The following is a 14537-nucleotide window of genomic DNA, read 5'->3' as shown; positions in this document are numbered from 1 at the left end:
AATTAGTCTCTCTTGCTAGCCTTGTGGAAAATGTGAGGAGATATAGGCTAGATGACAAAAAAAAAATTGAATGGATTAACCCAAAGAATAGTCATTATAGGTTAGATGTCAATCTAGGAGGAGGCCTCCAGTAGAGATGGCTCAGTGGCTGGTCTTGTGTTGTTGGCACTGGCAACAGTGCCTTGGATAAAGGCACAGATGACCTGCTTCTGGATCCAAAAGGATCTTGACAGATCTAGAAGATTGGGTCCAATCTACTAAGATAAAATTTAATAAAGATAAATGTCTCACACTTGAGTTTAAAAAAAATCACCTTCATAAATATGAGATGGAGGAAGCATCACTTCACAAGAACAAGGAATTCATCTGAAAGACATCTGGGAGATTGTAATCTACAAGCTCATTATATGCGATGCGGAAGGTAGTGATAATAACAATAATGATAGCTAACATTTATATAGTGCCTACTATGTGCTAGGCACTGTGCTAAGCTCTTTACAAATATTCACACTGTATCTTCAACCCCAAGAGGTAAGCGCTAATGTTATTCTCATTTTACAATTTAGGAGACTGAAACAGACAAAGATAAAGTGACTTGCCCAAGGTCACCTAGCTATTAAGTGCCTGAAGCGGAATTTTAATTTAGGTATTCCTGACATCAAGCCTAGCACTTTATTCACTGTACCAGCTAGCTGCCTCATGAAAACAAATGCTTTTAAAGAGTAATTTAAGAGCACTTCCAAGATGCCTTGACTATGACAACAGAAGCCTATTATGTGCCAAGCACTATGCTAAGCTAAACATAAGAAATGCTTCCTAATGATTAACCTAACCAAAAGTGGAGAATGCTGCCCTAAGAGGTAGCAGTTTCCTCATTACTTGAGGTTTTCAAATAAAGCATAGATGAGCATTTGTTAGGGATGTTGAAGAATAGGTACCTTTTCAGGTATGGGTTGGACTAGATGACCTCAGAGATCCTTACCAACTCTAAGTCAGTGGTGTTTCCAAGATCTAGTTTGAGAAGGGTTGTAACGTGTTAAACATAATTTTGAGTATGGAAGTCTTACAGATAAGGGAGGAAGGAGACAGGTGATGAGTATGGGGGGGTGGAGATAAGGGGAGGTAGATATAAAAACATGTTGCTATTTGAAACCATGCCTGGAATCTTAGTCTCTGTCTCCTTCTTCTGCTATCCCACACTAAGCCATCTGCCAAGAACCCACAGCCACAATCCTACTCCCTGTTACTCATCCACCTCACCTCCCACTCTATAACTTAAAAGTAGGTATTGAAGAGGTCTTAAAGGTACAGATACCCTTCTTGCTTCTTAAGGGTCAAGCAAAGATGGATTAACCTATGAAGTTTCTTCATTAAAGACCAGATGAGCTAAGTGAGAAGAAAAGAGGTTATGACCACAATGAAGCAAAATGTTTTCTGTATCTCGTTCTCCCTCTCTCTCTCTCTCTCTCTCTCTCTCTCTCTCTCTCTCTCTCTCTGTCAAATTGTTGGATTGTTTTTTTTTCTGTTCCTCTTGACATCAGAAACCACTGACATGGGAAAAGTCTAATTCCATTAATTGAATTGTGTTAAACGAATAGCATCTCTCCCTTTTCCACAGATTTGATGTTTTTCATATTTCTTTGGTGTTGAAAATATGCCCAGGTTCTGCCATCCCCACTAGGTGAAAAGCCCAAGGAAACCGTGAGAACTTAGAGGTCTCCTGATTTTGCTCCAGATTTTTCCATGAATATACTTCCCTTAAGACCCAAAATCTCATTGTTCTCCCCTACCAGCCATGTAGCTGACATAAAAGTCCCCATTAGATCTCTGAAAAGGGGTGGGAAGGGGGGACAAGGAAAATATCTCCATGGCAGCAAAATAACAGGAAACCTCTTCCCTACAATATAGCACGAAAACACATACATTCACACTCACACAAAGCTGGGCATGAAGTATCACAGAGGAGTCATGCTTCAGCTAGGTAATTGGACTAGTAACTTCTAAAGTCCCTTCTACCTAAGATTCTCAGAGTCTATGTAACCCTAGTTGGCAAAATAGATTGTTCTGAAATACTATATTAGCTGGGAGACTTTTTTTTCAACTTTAAAATACTGCCTTTCTGTGCATACATGTTCCATAACAGCACATAGTAGTTAACTTAAGGTAGTTGCTTAATAAATGCTAACTGACAGATTGATTGATGTGTTCAATTATTTATACAGGAGTTGAGCTGTTGAAAAAAGAGAAGTGATTAACAACAGTTTATTTTTTTTCTGAGTCAAATGAATAACTATCACTTAGAATCATCATCTGAATATGTGCCATTCACATTCCCCATGAAGACATTCATCTAGTTGCTGCTGATTTCAATAAAATTTGTAGGCCCTTCTCCATAGAAGAATCACATATAAAGCTCAGGACAGCAGCATACTGATGGCACTTATTAAATGGTGATTATTTCATTTGTTCTCTAAAATGCAAACATATTAATAACATTTGCTTAACTTATCTTCTAGTAAAGGTGGCTCTTCATCAAAACCGTTTGCATAAGCCGTCTCTGAATAATAATCCGAATTATATGTAGGCTGAAAAAATTGTCTGGCGTAACCTGAAGATGCAATCATCTCTGGAGGCACCAAAGCTGAAGGGTGGGGCAGTTCTGTTGAATGCTGCCTGGAATGAAAAATATTGCCATTAAACCATCTGTGAGATCAGTACAGTGATAAAACAAAGAAAGGAATCTGCTTTTATTTTTTTCTTTTCCAGATTCATCTAGTTATTTTGGATGTTATTTGGTTCTTATAGGTACTAACTACACAAATGTCAGTTTACCTTCAGTTCTGAATGGGCTAGCTCTTTTTAAGTAAAGGTTTTCATAAGACTGTGAATTTGAAAAAGCCAAGTTGCTGATGATAACAGGCCTTACAAATAGCAGCACTGTCCCTATCAATAAAAATAGAAATAGGAGCTAAATCTGTGATTTCATAGATATAAGGAACTCCAATGTGAAAAAACTCCCTCCAGACATGCAGGTTATCAACCACTCTGCTGCTTATAGGCTTAGAGCACTGCCTAGAGCATTGAGAGGCTCAGTAACTTACCCAGTTCACACAGACAATATGGGTCAGAAGTTAGACCTGAACCCAGATCTTCCAGGCTCCAAGGCCAGAGCTCTATCCACTATGCTTCAGTGTCTCTCAAAAATCAAAATTCAGTTTCAAAATTATGCCACTCACTTCACAAAGAACCACTGCACATAGACTGCAAAGCGTCTTTTCAGCCACAGCCCAGATATGGCAATGACTGTTGGCAGAGTCACCTTGGAATAGCAAGGCTAGAAAGATGTCAATAGCATGTTTTCAAAGATGTTTCCATTTGTAAGCATGAAGATTCGCTTTGCCCAAATGAGATCTGTTCTCATCCCATTTGTGGCTTTATCCATATCTTATGTGAAGAATGGAAATGAAAAACCAACAATCTTATGAAAAGATTGGGGGGAGGAGGGAAAAAATCATCAGAGATGGAGGTGGGGAGAAGGGAAGAGGGCCAAGAGTGAAGTTTGAGTATTTTGGTAAATTGCTTTTGTCTGGGGAGAGCTAGTGTGTGTGTATGTGTGTGTGTGTGTGTGTGTGTGTGTGTGTGTGTGTGTGTGTGTGTGTGTGATAATACAAATTATCACATCTAATCAAAATTAAAACTTACAGTTTAGCTAAAAGATATATGAGCTGATATGTATTCTCAAATACTTGAATTTAGGTGCCAAATCCCCCTCAATCAATCACCCATAGAAGTGCTGAAGAAATTGCCTTTTAACCCTTATGGTGTTATTCTTTTCAGTGACCAGTAGAATGCCTTGTACCTGGTAGATACTCAGTAAATGCCCGTTAAATACACAAGGCTCAACATGAAAACTTCTCTTAGATTCTTTATTCATTAATGCCTGACAGAGCAAAATTCTCTTATGTAAAAATGAGAAATGTATTCATTCAAAACAATAAGAGTGGCATATCATACTTCTTTGCAGCCCCCAAAGCACTACATATGGTACCCTACTCATAATAGGCACTTCATATATATTTGATCATTGGTTGACCAGAAGCATTTAGCACAATGCTTGCAACAAAGTAAGCACTTAATGAATATTTTTTTTTACCTCCCTTTACCAAACATATATTAAATGAATTGTACTGTGCTAGAAGCTGGGTGGGGAAGCTTTACCAAGAAAAAGAAAGTATAATTCATGGTCCCTAATCTCAAGGAGTCCTAATACCTAGACAACTCATTTCACTCGTGATCAAAAATTTCTTAGTCTTTTGATTCCTCTAGTTTCTTAAGTATCGGTCTGCAAATGAATGATTCTCTACACACAAGTTGCACTTAAATCTGTACTTTCTTACATTTCCTTTTTTTTTTTTCAAACAAGTAGAATCCATACCTGTGATTTCCTTGATATGGGGAACTCCTATTGTGGAAATTTCTCCCACAAATGTCCAGTCTGCACCTCCTCTGTAGTTTAGGATTTTAGCAAATTGCTGAGGGTCCCAAGGAGCCAAGGAGCCCCACATAGCTAGTGTGTGCCAGAGGAAATACTGGAACTCATATCTTCCTGACTATCCATCACATGATGCTACCTCTACATAATGGAATAAAGCTTGTATGTATTATATAATATGTAACCAAAATAGTTCAAAGCATATATTCAAATGAAAAAAATACTTATTCAGCAATCCACTAGCAAGTAAGTGGAAAATATTATTCTTTTATGTGAGGAAACTAAGTTAGAAAGAGGTTAGGTCGTTTGCTGAAAGCCACATAGCAAATCTGAAAGATAATTTTTTTCTGTAATTTATATAAGTAAAACAAATAGCTTTTTAGCCATCTTGATACCTCAATAACTTCTATTTATATTTTAGTTTCCTGTGTTCATTATCATAACTAGGAGTATGAATCTCTATTAGAAAATTCTCTAGTGAGTCTATTTTTTTTATTCAGATTTTTGTTTTTTATTAAAAATGAAAATTCTTTAGGAATGGTCAGAACAAAGACTTAGAAGGAAGGCAAATGATAAATCCAAGGAAATAATGAGAGAGAGTAAAGTTCCTACACCAGCCTTTGGAGGATTTCGGTTCCTCTGAAGTCTGGAGATTCTAGAGGTAAACATGTCTTGTAGGTAAAAGATACAAGAAGAGTGGAAAAATCCTTTAATGTCTGGATCTAATCAAGTCCTCACTCTGGGACGTACTACATGACAGTCAGTGAGCTCCTAAAAGTGAAAAGAAAAATTGATGGGTAGCCCATTTATATATTTTACTACAACAATAAACCCAGATCTGTAATGTAAATTTCCTCAACATATTATTAAGTATATCTATATCTACCTATATATCTATTTATGTAAAAGATTTTTTTAGGTCAGAGTATTTCTTGCTGCTAAAAAGAAGCAGTGATTACTATGGTCTTCTACAAAGTTTTTCCTATTTAAGTATATACCCAGAATTTTGACCAGGTGGCAGAGTTGAGAGGTCATAAAAGAAAAAAAAAACCTGATCCCAAATAAAACAAATAAAAATAGAGAGAGGAAAGGGCAGAGGAACAACTATAAAACATTAAAATAGGCTAGATTCTGATAAGGAAAAGACCAGGAAGTAAAGACACAGTTGGAGGGGGGAAAAACCTTCAAAAACAACAAATAAATATTATGGATTAATGATCCAAGAAACAAAGATGTAGCACAAGATATACCAAATTAAATTATAAACCTTTTAAAGAAAATTATTGAGGCTTTGGTGTCAGTAAAGAAGTAGCTAGCATCTGTAATAAGGTCTTTCGAAAAAAATGGAACAAGAGAAATCGGTGTGAAAGAAAAAAAGACATCGGTATAGAAAAAGTAGTGGAATGTCTGAAGAAAGAGAAAGGAACTGAATCAGTGGAAATAAAATTCTCTGACTGGAAGACGAGTTTTCAGAAGGGGCAGAACATACCACAGAACAGGATCAAAGGACAACAGTTAGCAAAAGGCTTAAAAACGTTGCAAGATTATAGAACCAGAAGAAAGGAGCCAGATAGATGATCTGAGTCATAAGAATACCTGAAAAATTCAAAGAAAGAGGTATTCTGGGGATCATTTTTCAGTTAACTACTCAAGAAAATTTCCCAGAAGTAGTCTGTCAAAAGACAGACTGAAAATTGCTACACTTCACCAGACACCTCCAGGGAGAAATGTCAAATTCAATTCATCCACAGAGATTGGCATCATACTCCAAAGCTTCATTGATAGAGAGAAATTTATAAGTGAAGAATAGGAAAAGTATCATTTATCAAGCTACTTCAGTTGGAATTTAAAAGGATTATTCACCCATCACAAGAGAACAAAGAAAAGAAAAAAAAACAAAGTTTAACTTTGTTTATAGAAAGAAAAGGGGAAATTTGACTTAATTGCAGAACCTGCTACCTAGTTTGATTAAAAATAATACTTGAATATTAAATAATATTTTTTACAAAAAATAAACATAGTTGGATCATATAATTTCTGCACCTTTCAATTGTGTGACTGTAAAGATCTTCTCTAGTGTAGGCTGTCATTTATGCAAGTTTACCTGTTCCCTTTTCATCCCTTCATCAAGGATATCTTTGGTTTGTGTGCATTTTAAGGATTTTATAGAGATGAAAATGCCTGGTTTTTTCTATATATATTTGCTATCTTCCTTCCTTTCACTAGCTTAAGAATTGACACCCCTCCAGGGGCTTCAAATTGTGATATCTCCATCCCAAATTTCCTCTCTATGTACTTGAAAGACATTTTCTTTTAGTGTCATGTCTACTCCCTTGTGCATCATATCAATGATATTAGATTGAAAAAGAGAGTTTCTTATAGAAATCTTTACTGGTGTTTTCCTTTTTGTTTCCATTCCTTATTCTCTGTCCAGTTTCATATTTAAATACTCTCATTTCTGTTAGTTTCTGATCAAGATTTATACAAGCTTGTTTTCACCTCCTCTGCTTCTTGCTTTTTTAATGAGTTGATGCCACTTACAATTTTCTACCACCGTCTTTCATTACACTTTACAAGAGGGTATTCATTCTAAACCCATGTTCACCTTGAACAACATATTTCTCTTCAGATATTGGCAAAAAGATTTAGCACTTGTTAGCTGAGGTTGCTTCTAGTTTCTTTTTGTCTCCTCATTTTGGTGACTAATTTATAAATTAAAATTCCTTCAGAAATTGTCAGTCTCTCTTCATTGAGGATTTTTATGCACTTCCTATTTATTGGCCTCTTAATAATTTGTTTAAACAGGTCAGGTTACAGTTGCCTCAGTAGCATCTCATATCTTCTCATTTGTATTTTTGCAAGTGATGTTCTGTGTTCCAAGTTTGTGATGTGGCTCTACAAAAACAACTGATTCTGAAACAACTCCCACATCCGTAAGCAATGATTTTTATAAATAAAAATATAAACAATTTCATTTTTGAGATATCAGTTGGTGATTTTCATGTCCCAAACTCTCTTCTTGATGATAGCATCCTATGATATGTAAATGTCAGGCTTCAGTATAGTCTACAAAGCACTGACTTTTCTTATTTATGTTTTCCATATTTTTCACCACTTTTCCCATTCCTATTTTTATATAGAGTTTACAAAGGAGGAAAGATTATGTAGATTTAAAGAGGAAGTTTGTTTCAAGTTCTTTGTACCTCTTTATCCTCTGGAACAGATATTATCATGCTACTTCTTATTAACTTTATATTTGTTTTGAGGTTTTTTTGCAATTATTAAGATGACCAAAAAGCAGAGGTGCTGTATAGTTTAAATGAGAAATGTTTGAAAAATGATCTGCAAACTTTAAATACTACATAAATGTCAGTTTGTTATTATTATTATGCATCTAATTTTTCTTTTAATTAAGGCCAGTTTGAAGTTATAGTATCCTACATATCCTATATTTCTGAGGCAGTTTTTGATAAATGCTTTCCTGGGTATGGACGAACAGGGAAAATAAAACAAAGCAAAACAAAACCTCCTTCTTCCGAGATGCCTAATACCCCAGTGCCTGATTCTCCAATGCTCAGTTCTCAAATGAAATAATATGAAGGGAAGCCAGCTGTTTACATTTAAATGGGGTATACCTATAGACCACATGGTATGTTTAAGAAGAGTCGCTAAAGAGCTGCTATTGAAAACAATTTCTCTATAGTCCCCTGATATGCTAGTAGTATAGTAGTTCTGAAAGTATGGTCTTTGTACCTCTGGAGGTCCCCTACTTTCAGAGGATCTATGAGGCCAAAACTATTTCCATAGTAATACTAGTATTTGCCTATTAAAATACTCCTTCCTTTTCCAATTACATATCTTTGTGAGGCCAGATTTTCTTCATAGTTCAACCAAAATAATGCATCACACAGATTGAATGCAGAAGCAGAATGAGAATTCAGCTGTCTTCCATTAATTCATACATAAAAGAAATTTATGAAATTGTATAAAACAATATCACACTTCCCATTAATTTTTTTTGTTTGGAAAAGTTATTTTTCATAAAAAATACACTATACTAATACCTAATTAGTGTATTATTATGTCAAATTTAATATTTTAAAATTTGTCAGTTTTAATTTCTAATATAGTAAATATTAATAGAGCTAACCCATGTAAACAAAAGTGCTTTGTGGTCCTCAATAATTTTTGAGGGTTTTAAGGGGCCCTGAGACCAAAGGGTATATTTACTTTGAGACCTTGTACTTATGCAAAGTAAGGAAATACTGTCTCTTCCTACATGAAAATACTCAGAGAAACCAGGCCTAGAAGGAGCATGGCATAACAGAAAACTGGAGTCCAAGGCCCTGAGTTTGCATCCTGACTCTGCTACTTCAGAGCAAGTCACTCTGGGCTTCTGTTTCAATGTCTTTAAAATGAGATCCTTAACCTTTTCTATTTCTTTTCTTCTTTCTTTTTTTTTTTAACTAGGCAATGGGGTTAAGTGACTTGCCCAGGGTCACACAGCTAGTAAGTGTTATGTGTCTGAGGCCAGATTTGAACTCAGGTCCTCCTGAATCCAGGGCCGGTACTCTATCCACTGCAGCACCTAGCTGCCCCCAACCTTTTCTATTTCATAAACACATTTGGAAAACTGATAATTTCTCAGCATAATATTTTAAATGCATACAATAAGATACAGAGGGTTACAAAGGAAACCAATTGTATTAATATGTAATTATTAATTTAAAAAAAATTAACAGAGCTCAGCTTAAGAACTCCCAGATCAGATGATCAATAAAGTCTCTGCCAGCTCTAGAGACTAAGATCGGTCCTCATGTTTTGATCAAAGTTAATACCTTTATAATATCAAAATGTGAACTCGTTAGTGAAAGGGAATTCCACTGATACATATATAGTGTACTTACTCTCTGAGTTCATATGGATTTCCATAAACATCAGCACCACCATAACCTTGTTCTTGATTATCAATAATATAATTAGACTGGTAAAAGTCTGAGTCAAATTCTCCCATAGTTGACATTCTGAAAATTACAAAAAAAAAAAAAGATTTTACTAATGGTGAAAAGTAAGAATGAAGAAAACTTGGTCTTGGTTTGAGGTGGGGAAGAATTTTAGGTGGCACAACTAGCTAGCTTACTGTTGATAAGTAAGTCTTTAGAGAAAAGTTTAACATTTTGAAAGAGGTATTAGAAAGGTACATTTGAATGTCACTTACAAGATGCCAATCTTGTAAAAGAAGGAAAGTATGTAGTTCAGGTTCCCAGATTCCATTTCCCCGTCTTTGGCCTTCTTACCTATCCCAGCTTCCCAGTGTCATGTTCTCTCCATCTTATCAAAATCTGCTCCAAGAAAATATTAGTCACTTATACCTTAATGTGAAATTTATTATCTCTTGCAGAGGATATTTATTTTTTAAATTACGTCTCTGTGGAATTTTGTTTGTTTAATTGTTGATAAAGAAATATCAGCAAATTAGCAAGGAGACAGGTTACTTATTTTTTGATAATGGGGCTTTAAACTCTAGACATCATATCCTATATGTGGGTAGGTACCTACCCCACCTCCACATTAAGCCAGCCCCGTAGACCACATTAACAATTCTTCTATTTGCACATTGCATCCCCCTAGATTCCTTCCAAATGTCGATTTCCCCAAATCCTCTGGGAAGTAAGGTGTGAAACTGCACTGCCTACTGAAGCTCTGGGATTGTATGTGACATTCTGCCTGAAAATGGGATAATCTTAGGTCAGAATCTAAAATGGAAGAGGAAAGGAATGTGGTTTGTTCGTTTGTTTGTTTTTCCATCAGCATGCTGCAGTATAGTACTTCTACTCTCCTAGGCCATGAGGAGAACTCAACTAATTACAATTTGGAACAAACCACATTAATATCTATAATTTTTTTAAAAAAATTGGTTTCTTTTAAAAACCTGATTTTTTTTCTTTTAAACAAGATATGATCATTTTAGAAATCACTGAGTAATTCATGTAATTACAGTCTTCCACATAGCACTGCATTTAACAAATTTCAAATTATATCCCAGAAACTGCCTCAATATTGAAAATCAACTTGTTCATTAATCAGCAACATTCAAAGTAACAATCGTCCTATATATCAACTTGGTTTAGCTAAGGGGAAAAAAAAAAGATTTTTCAAAATTAGGTGAAGCAGATTTATGTGTGTTAATTTTAGCAAATCAAGATTTTTTATTAGTAATGTGTATAAAAGTATTTATGAATTATGTAAACTAAAAATTAGGACCAACAGAGTGATAAATCTTTTAACAGTTTATGGTTCAGGGAACTTAAAATTTAATAACATTAGCTTTCAAAGGCACCGAAGTGCCTTCCTATGAAGCATAGGAATTGATTTCACTAAAGTCAAGAAGTTTTTTTAAAATATGCAAACTCTTACAAATTGTAGTTACTAATATAGATGTTATTCATGTTTATATCTACTTATTACATTATCAAGCACCTACCTTTGTATTACTTGGGGTCGAAAAGTTTTCCAACAGATATAACCAACCTGAGGAACAAAAAAGTTCTGCTGGGTGGGGAGAGGATCCAGGAGTATTTATAACTTTCTAATTTTGTCACTTGACCAGTCCATGCCAAAAAAAGAAGGAAAGAAGCCAGCTAGCAACATGACCAGGATGTAACAACACTGCATAGTGCACAAGTATTCCTTTGAAAAAGGTGAGTCACAAAAGCCAATTATTTTCATGCCTATTTCTATGAAATTCTGAAACTGATTCAATTCTTTGGGTGTAAACAATATCATAAAGTGAGCCTTAACTTCTATTCATTTGAACCTGCATAAGATTATTCAAATTGTTCAGTGAGTGAGCTCAGGTTGTTCAGAATTTTTTAAGAATACAAGGTGAAAAGCAACAGATGTTGAAAGTTTTCAGTATAGCTAGAATAATGAGACCTAGAGCTTCCTGAAGTTTTCAAATGTAATTTTGAAAGCATGTTATAAAGCAAAAAGAAAAAATAAATAAACATAAAACACCATTTATATGGTTAATTTTTTAGCTCTACCCTAAAAGAAGGAAAATTTCATCATGGGACAAGGACTTCTGTGCTTTTCATGCTTTTCTCAACTCAAACTAGGTCTTTGTCTAATTTGGACAATATTTTGGTGGAACTGAGGATTTATGTGCCCATCTTGTCAGCATTTTACCAATAAATCAACAAGCACTTGTTAGGTACATACTATGAGATAATGACACATGGTAGGTGCTTAATAGTTATCATTCTCTATGTATGAGAGGTAGCATAGCAGAGTGAATATAGAGTTGGCCTCAAAGCCAAGAGGACCTGGGACAAGTTCCACTTCTTCACATACTTCCATGTGACCCTGGGCGAGACATGTAATCCCTCAGTGCTCCAGGCCACTCCTCTAAGACTATCTGGTGCAGAGAAGGTTTCGAGCTTCATTGATCAAAGTTTCTTACCCCAGAAGTTCACTAATGAAATCACAGGTTTATCCCTGTGTGCCAGTCACTTCCCCAAGTTACTGGAATGGTAACCTAGGAAACTTTCCAACTTCTATGGTGAAGCCAAACAAACCTTCCCAGCATATATCTTCTTTCTAGGAGATTTTGTCTGTGTAAGGGCAAAGAAAGTATCCTGGGCCAATAGCAGTTTTTTCTTCTGCAATTGCTTCTTCCTGAACCCCAAAACTCACAGTGGCTATCACTATCCCAGAGTCTTTAGTGCGCCTTAGTAAAACTAAATATTTCCAATCATCATCTGCCCAAGCATCTTGGAGTGATTTTGTAGTCATCCAACTTTGTCCTTCATGAGCAACAAGTCTGATTAAATGAATTGCTGAATTGCCTTGACAGAAAATGGCATATAATAATGGGACATTAATCTAAGCCTCAGGTGTACCATAAGCTATGAAATATTGGAGTCCAAATGACTTCCATCTCCTGAGAAGTACATTAATGGACCATTAATACATATCCTGGAGTGTTTTGAAACTATTCTTCTACATGCATATTGTATTAAAATGTGAATTAGAATGTGTTTTCATGAATCTATACCTCAATTTTAAGGTTTTTATTTAATTGAAGGATAGAGAGTAAATCTAATATTTTAATAACAATGGCTATATGATTTTAGATCATCTGATTTAAAGTATGATTTTTAATTAGCCTAAGAAAGTAAAAGTTTTCAGTAACCTAGAATGCTTTTTAACGTGAACTGTTATTCTCATTTGATGCAAAGATTTAAATTCTATGCTCTTCTCAGAACCCCTGCAAATATATGGCCTTCTTGGATCTGAAACCTAGGAACATGGTACAGTGGAAACAGTGCAGGATTTTGACTCAGAACTTCTGGGTTTGAATACTGTAATTTGTCACTTACTAGCTATGTGACCTTGAAATTAAATGACCTTAGGTTATTTAATCTCTCTAAGTCCCAGTTTCCTCAGTTGCCTTACAAAATGAGGGAACTCATTTTGTTTGAGTTCTAAAGCTGTGACCCTGTGACTCTTGGTAGGTTTCAGAACTATTACAAGGGTTCTGTGAATACATATTCAAAGCCAATATCCTGTTGATTGTTTTTTTTTTTTTGGTGAGGCAATAGGGGTTAAGTGACTTGCCCAGGGTAACACAGCTAGTAAGTGTTAGGTATCTGAGGCCAGGTTTGAACACAGGTCCTCTATCCCATTGATTTTTACACAGCTTTAAAAGAATAAGCAGCATGAGTCAATATAACAAATAAGCAAACCAACCTTCTTTAGGTTAAAGTAATAATGTCACACATATGTGTTATGATTTTCACATTTTTGTAGATGCTGTTGTGCTTAATAAAATAAATTAAACTCATTTAATACAGTAACTAGTGTTATGTAAAATTTTAATTTTTACATACTTCTTCAAATCTATTATCTCATTTGATCATCACAACAAATGTGGGAGATAAGTGTTATTATTAACCCCTTTTTACAGATGAGGAAAATGAGGTTGAGAGTGCAAATGTCTTGCCTGGAATCAGGCTTTTGAACACAGGTTCTTCAAGATTCTAAGTCTAATGCTTGATTCCCTGTACCACCTAGTCACCTTATGGAATTGCCCGGCATTAGGCCTTAGTAAATATTTATTGCTTGCTTACCTACCGAATTGATTGTTATTAAGTATTTTCTCAAACAATATATATATCAAAATTATACCATTCCTATAACAGACACATCCACATTTTAAATATTAAAACGGAGTCCTCATACTCAAAAAGACTGGGAACAAGATGGACGGTGGATAAAGTGCTGGGCCTAGAGTCAGGAAGACCTGAGTTCAAATCTGTCTTCAGACACTTACTAGTTCTGTGATCCTAGGCAAGTCACTTAATACTATTTGCCTCAGTTCCTGATCTATAAAATGAGTTGGAGAAAGAAATGGCAAACCATTCCAGTATCATTGCCAAGAAAACCCCAAATGGGGTCATGAAGAGTCAGACACAACTAAACAACCACAAATATGCTTCCACACCTTACTACTTCTAAAACTCCTCCTATCACGTAACACTAAAGTCACAACCCTGTAGTAAAAAGATACTAAGACAGGCAGAGAATGTGATAAAATGAGGTATTCTACCTATCCTACCAGGCCACAGGATCAAGGAAATACTAATGGAAATACAAAGAGAAATGGAATATAAAGTTAGGATAACTAAGGCAAAAATTTGGGATGAAGTGTAGAATGGGTTAAGAGACAAGGTCCATGGAAGGGAAATTCCTGGGGAGCCGTGACAAGCAATAAGGAGCCAGGATTAATGCAGACAGTGGGGCAGTGGGTTAGAGCAAAGCAAAGAATCAGGACAGCAGGAATAGAGATACTATATTGGAAAGAAGGGAATCTTGAAATAAAGGCAAAACCTGCCTTCAAAAGAAGCTTTAGAACAAGAACCAATGACAGGCTTCTCAGTACTAGACCAGGTCTTGTTACAAGGCAGAAATTGCCACACCTAACACATCCTTTCAGTAGTTAATTCTTTAGCCCCACCTTTCCAACTGTTCACACTTGATTTCT

The 14537-nt window shown here is 35.5% G+C and overlaps 1 protein-coding gene across 2 annotated transcripts in view; it reads right to left on the bottom strand.

The window, feature by feature from the left end:
• YIPF7 (Yip1 domain family member 7) overlaps window positions 1-11057 on the bottom strand; it is a 29614-nt gene extending 18557 nt beyond the window's left edge. The window contains exons 1-4 of one of the 2 annotated variants that reach the window (XM_020990824.2): window positions 10977-11054; window positions 9711-9834; window positions 9400-9516; window positions 2609-2673 (exon numbers count right to left, since the gene is read on the bottom strand). In XM_020990824.2, the coding sequence (XP_020846483.1) occupies window positions 2609-2673; window positions 9400-9516; window positions 9711-9766 (238 nt within the window). In that variant the 5' untranslated portion in view covers window positions 9767-9834; window positions 10977-11054. Of the gene's footprint in view, window positions 1-2608; window positions 2674-9399; window positions 9517-9710; window positions 9835-10976 lie in introns of both variants that reach the window. The other variant, XM_078148325.1, reaches the window with a different exon arrangement.
• Between the last annotated feature and the right edge of the window lie 3480 nt (window positions 11058-14537).

This window comes from Phascolarctos cinereus, unplaced genomic scaffold, assembly GCF_003287225.1.
Source record: "Phascolarctos cinereus isolate Bilbo 61053 unplaced genomic scaffold, phaCin_HiC Scaffold_9;HRSCAF=440, whole genome shotgun sequence".
NCBI lineage: Eukaryota > Metazoa > Chordata > Mammalia > Diprotodontia > Phascolarctidae > Phascolarctos > Phascolarctos cinereus.
Note: the sequence above shows the minus strand (reverse complement) of the source record. Positions and strands in the feature narration are given on the sequence as shown.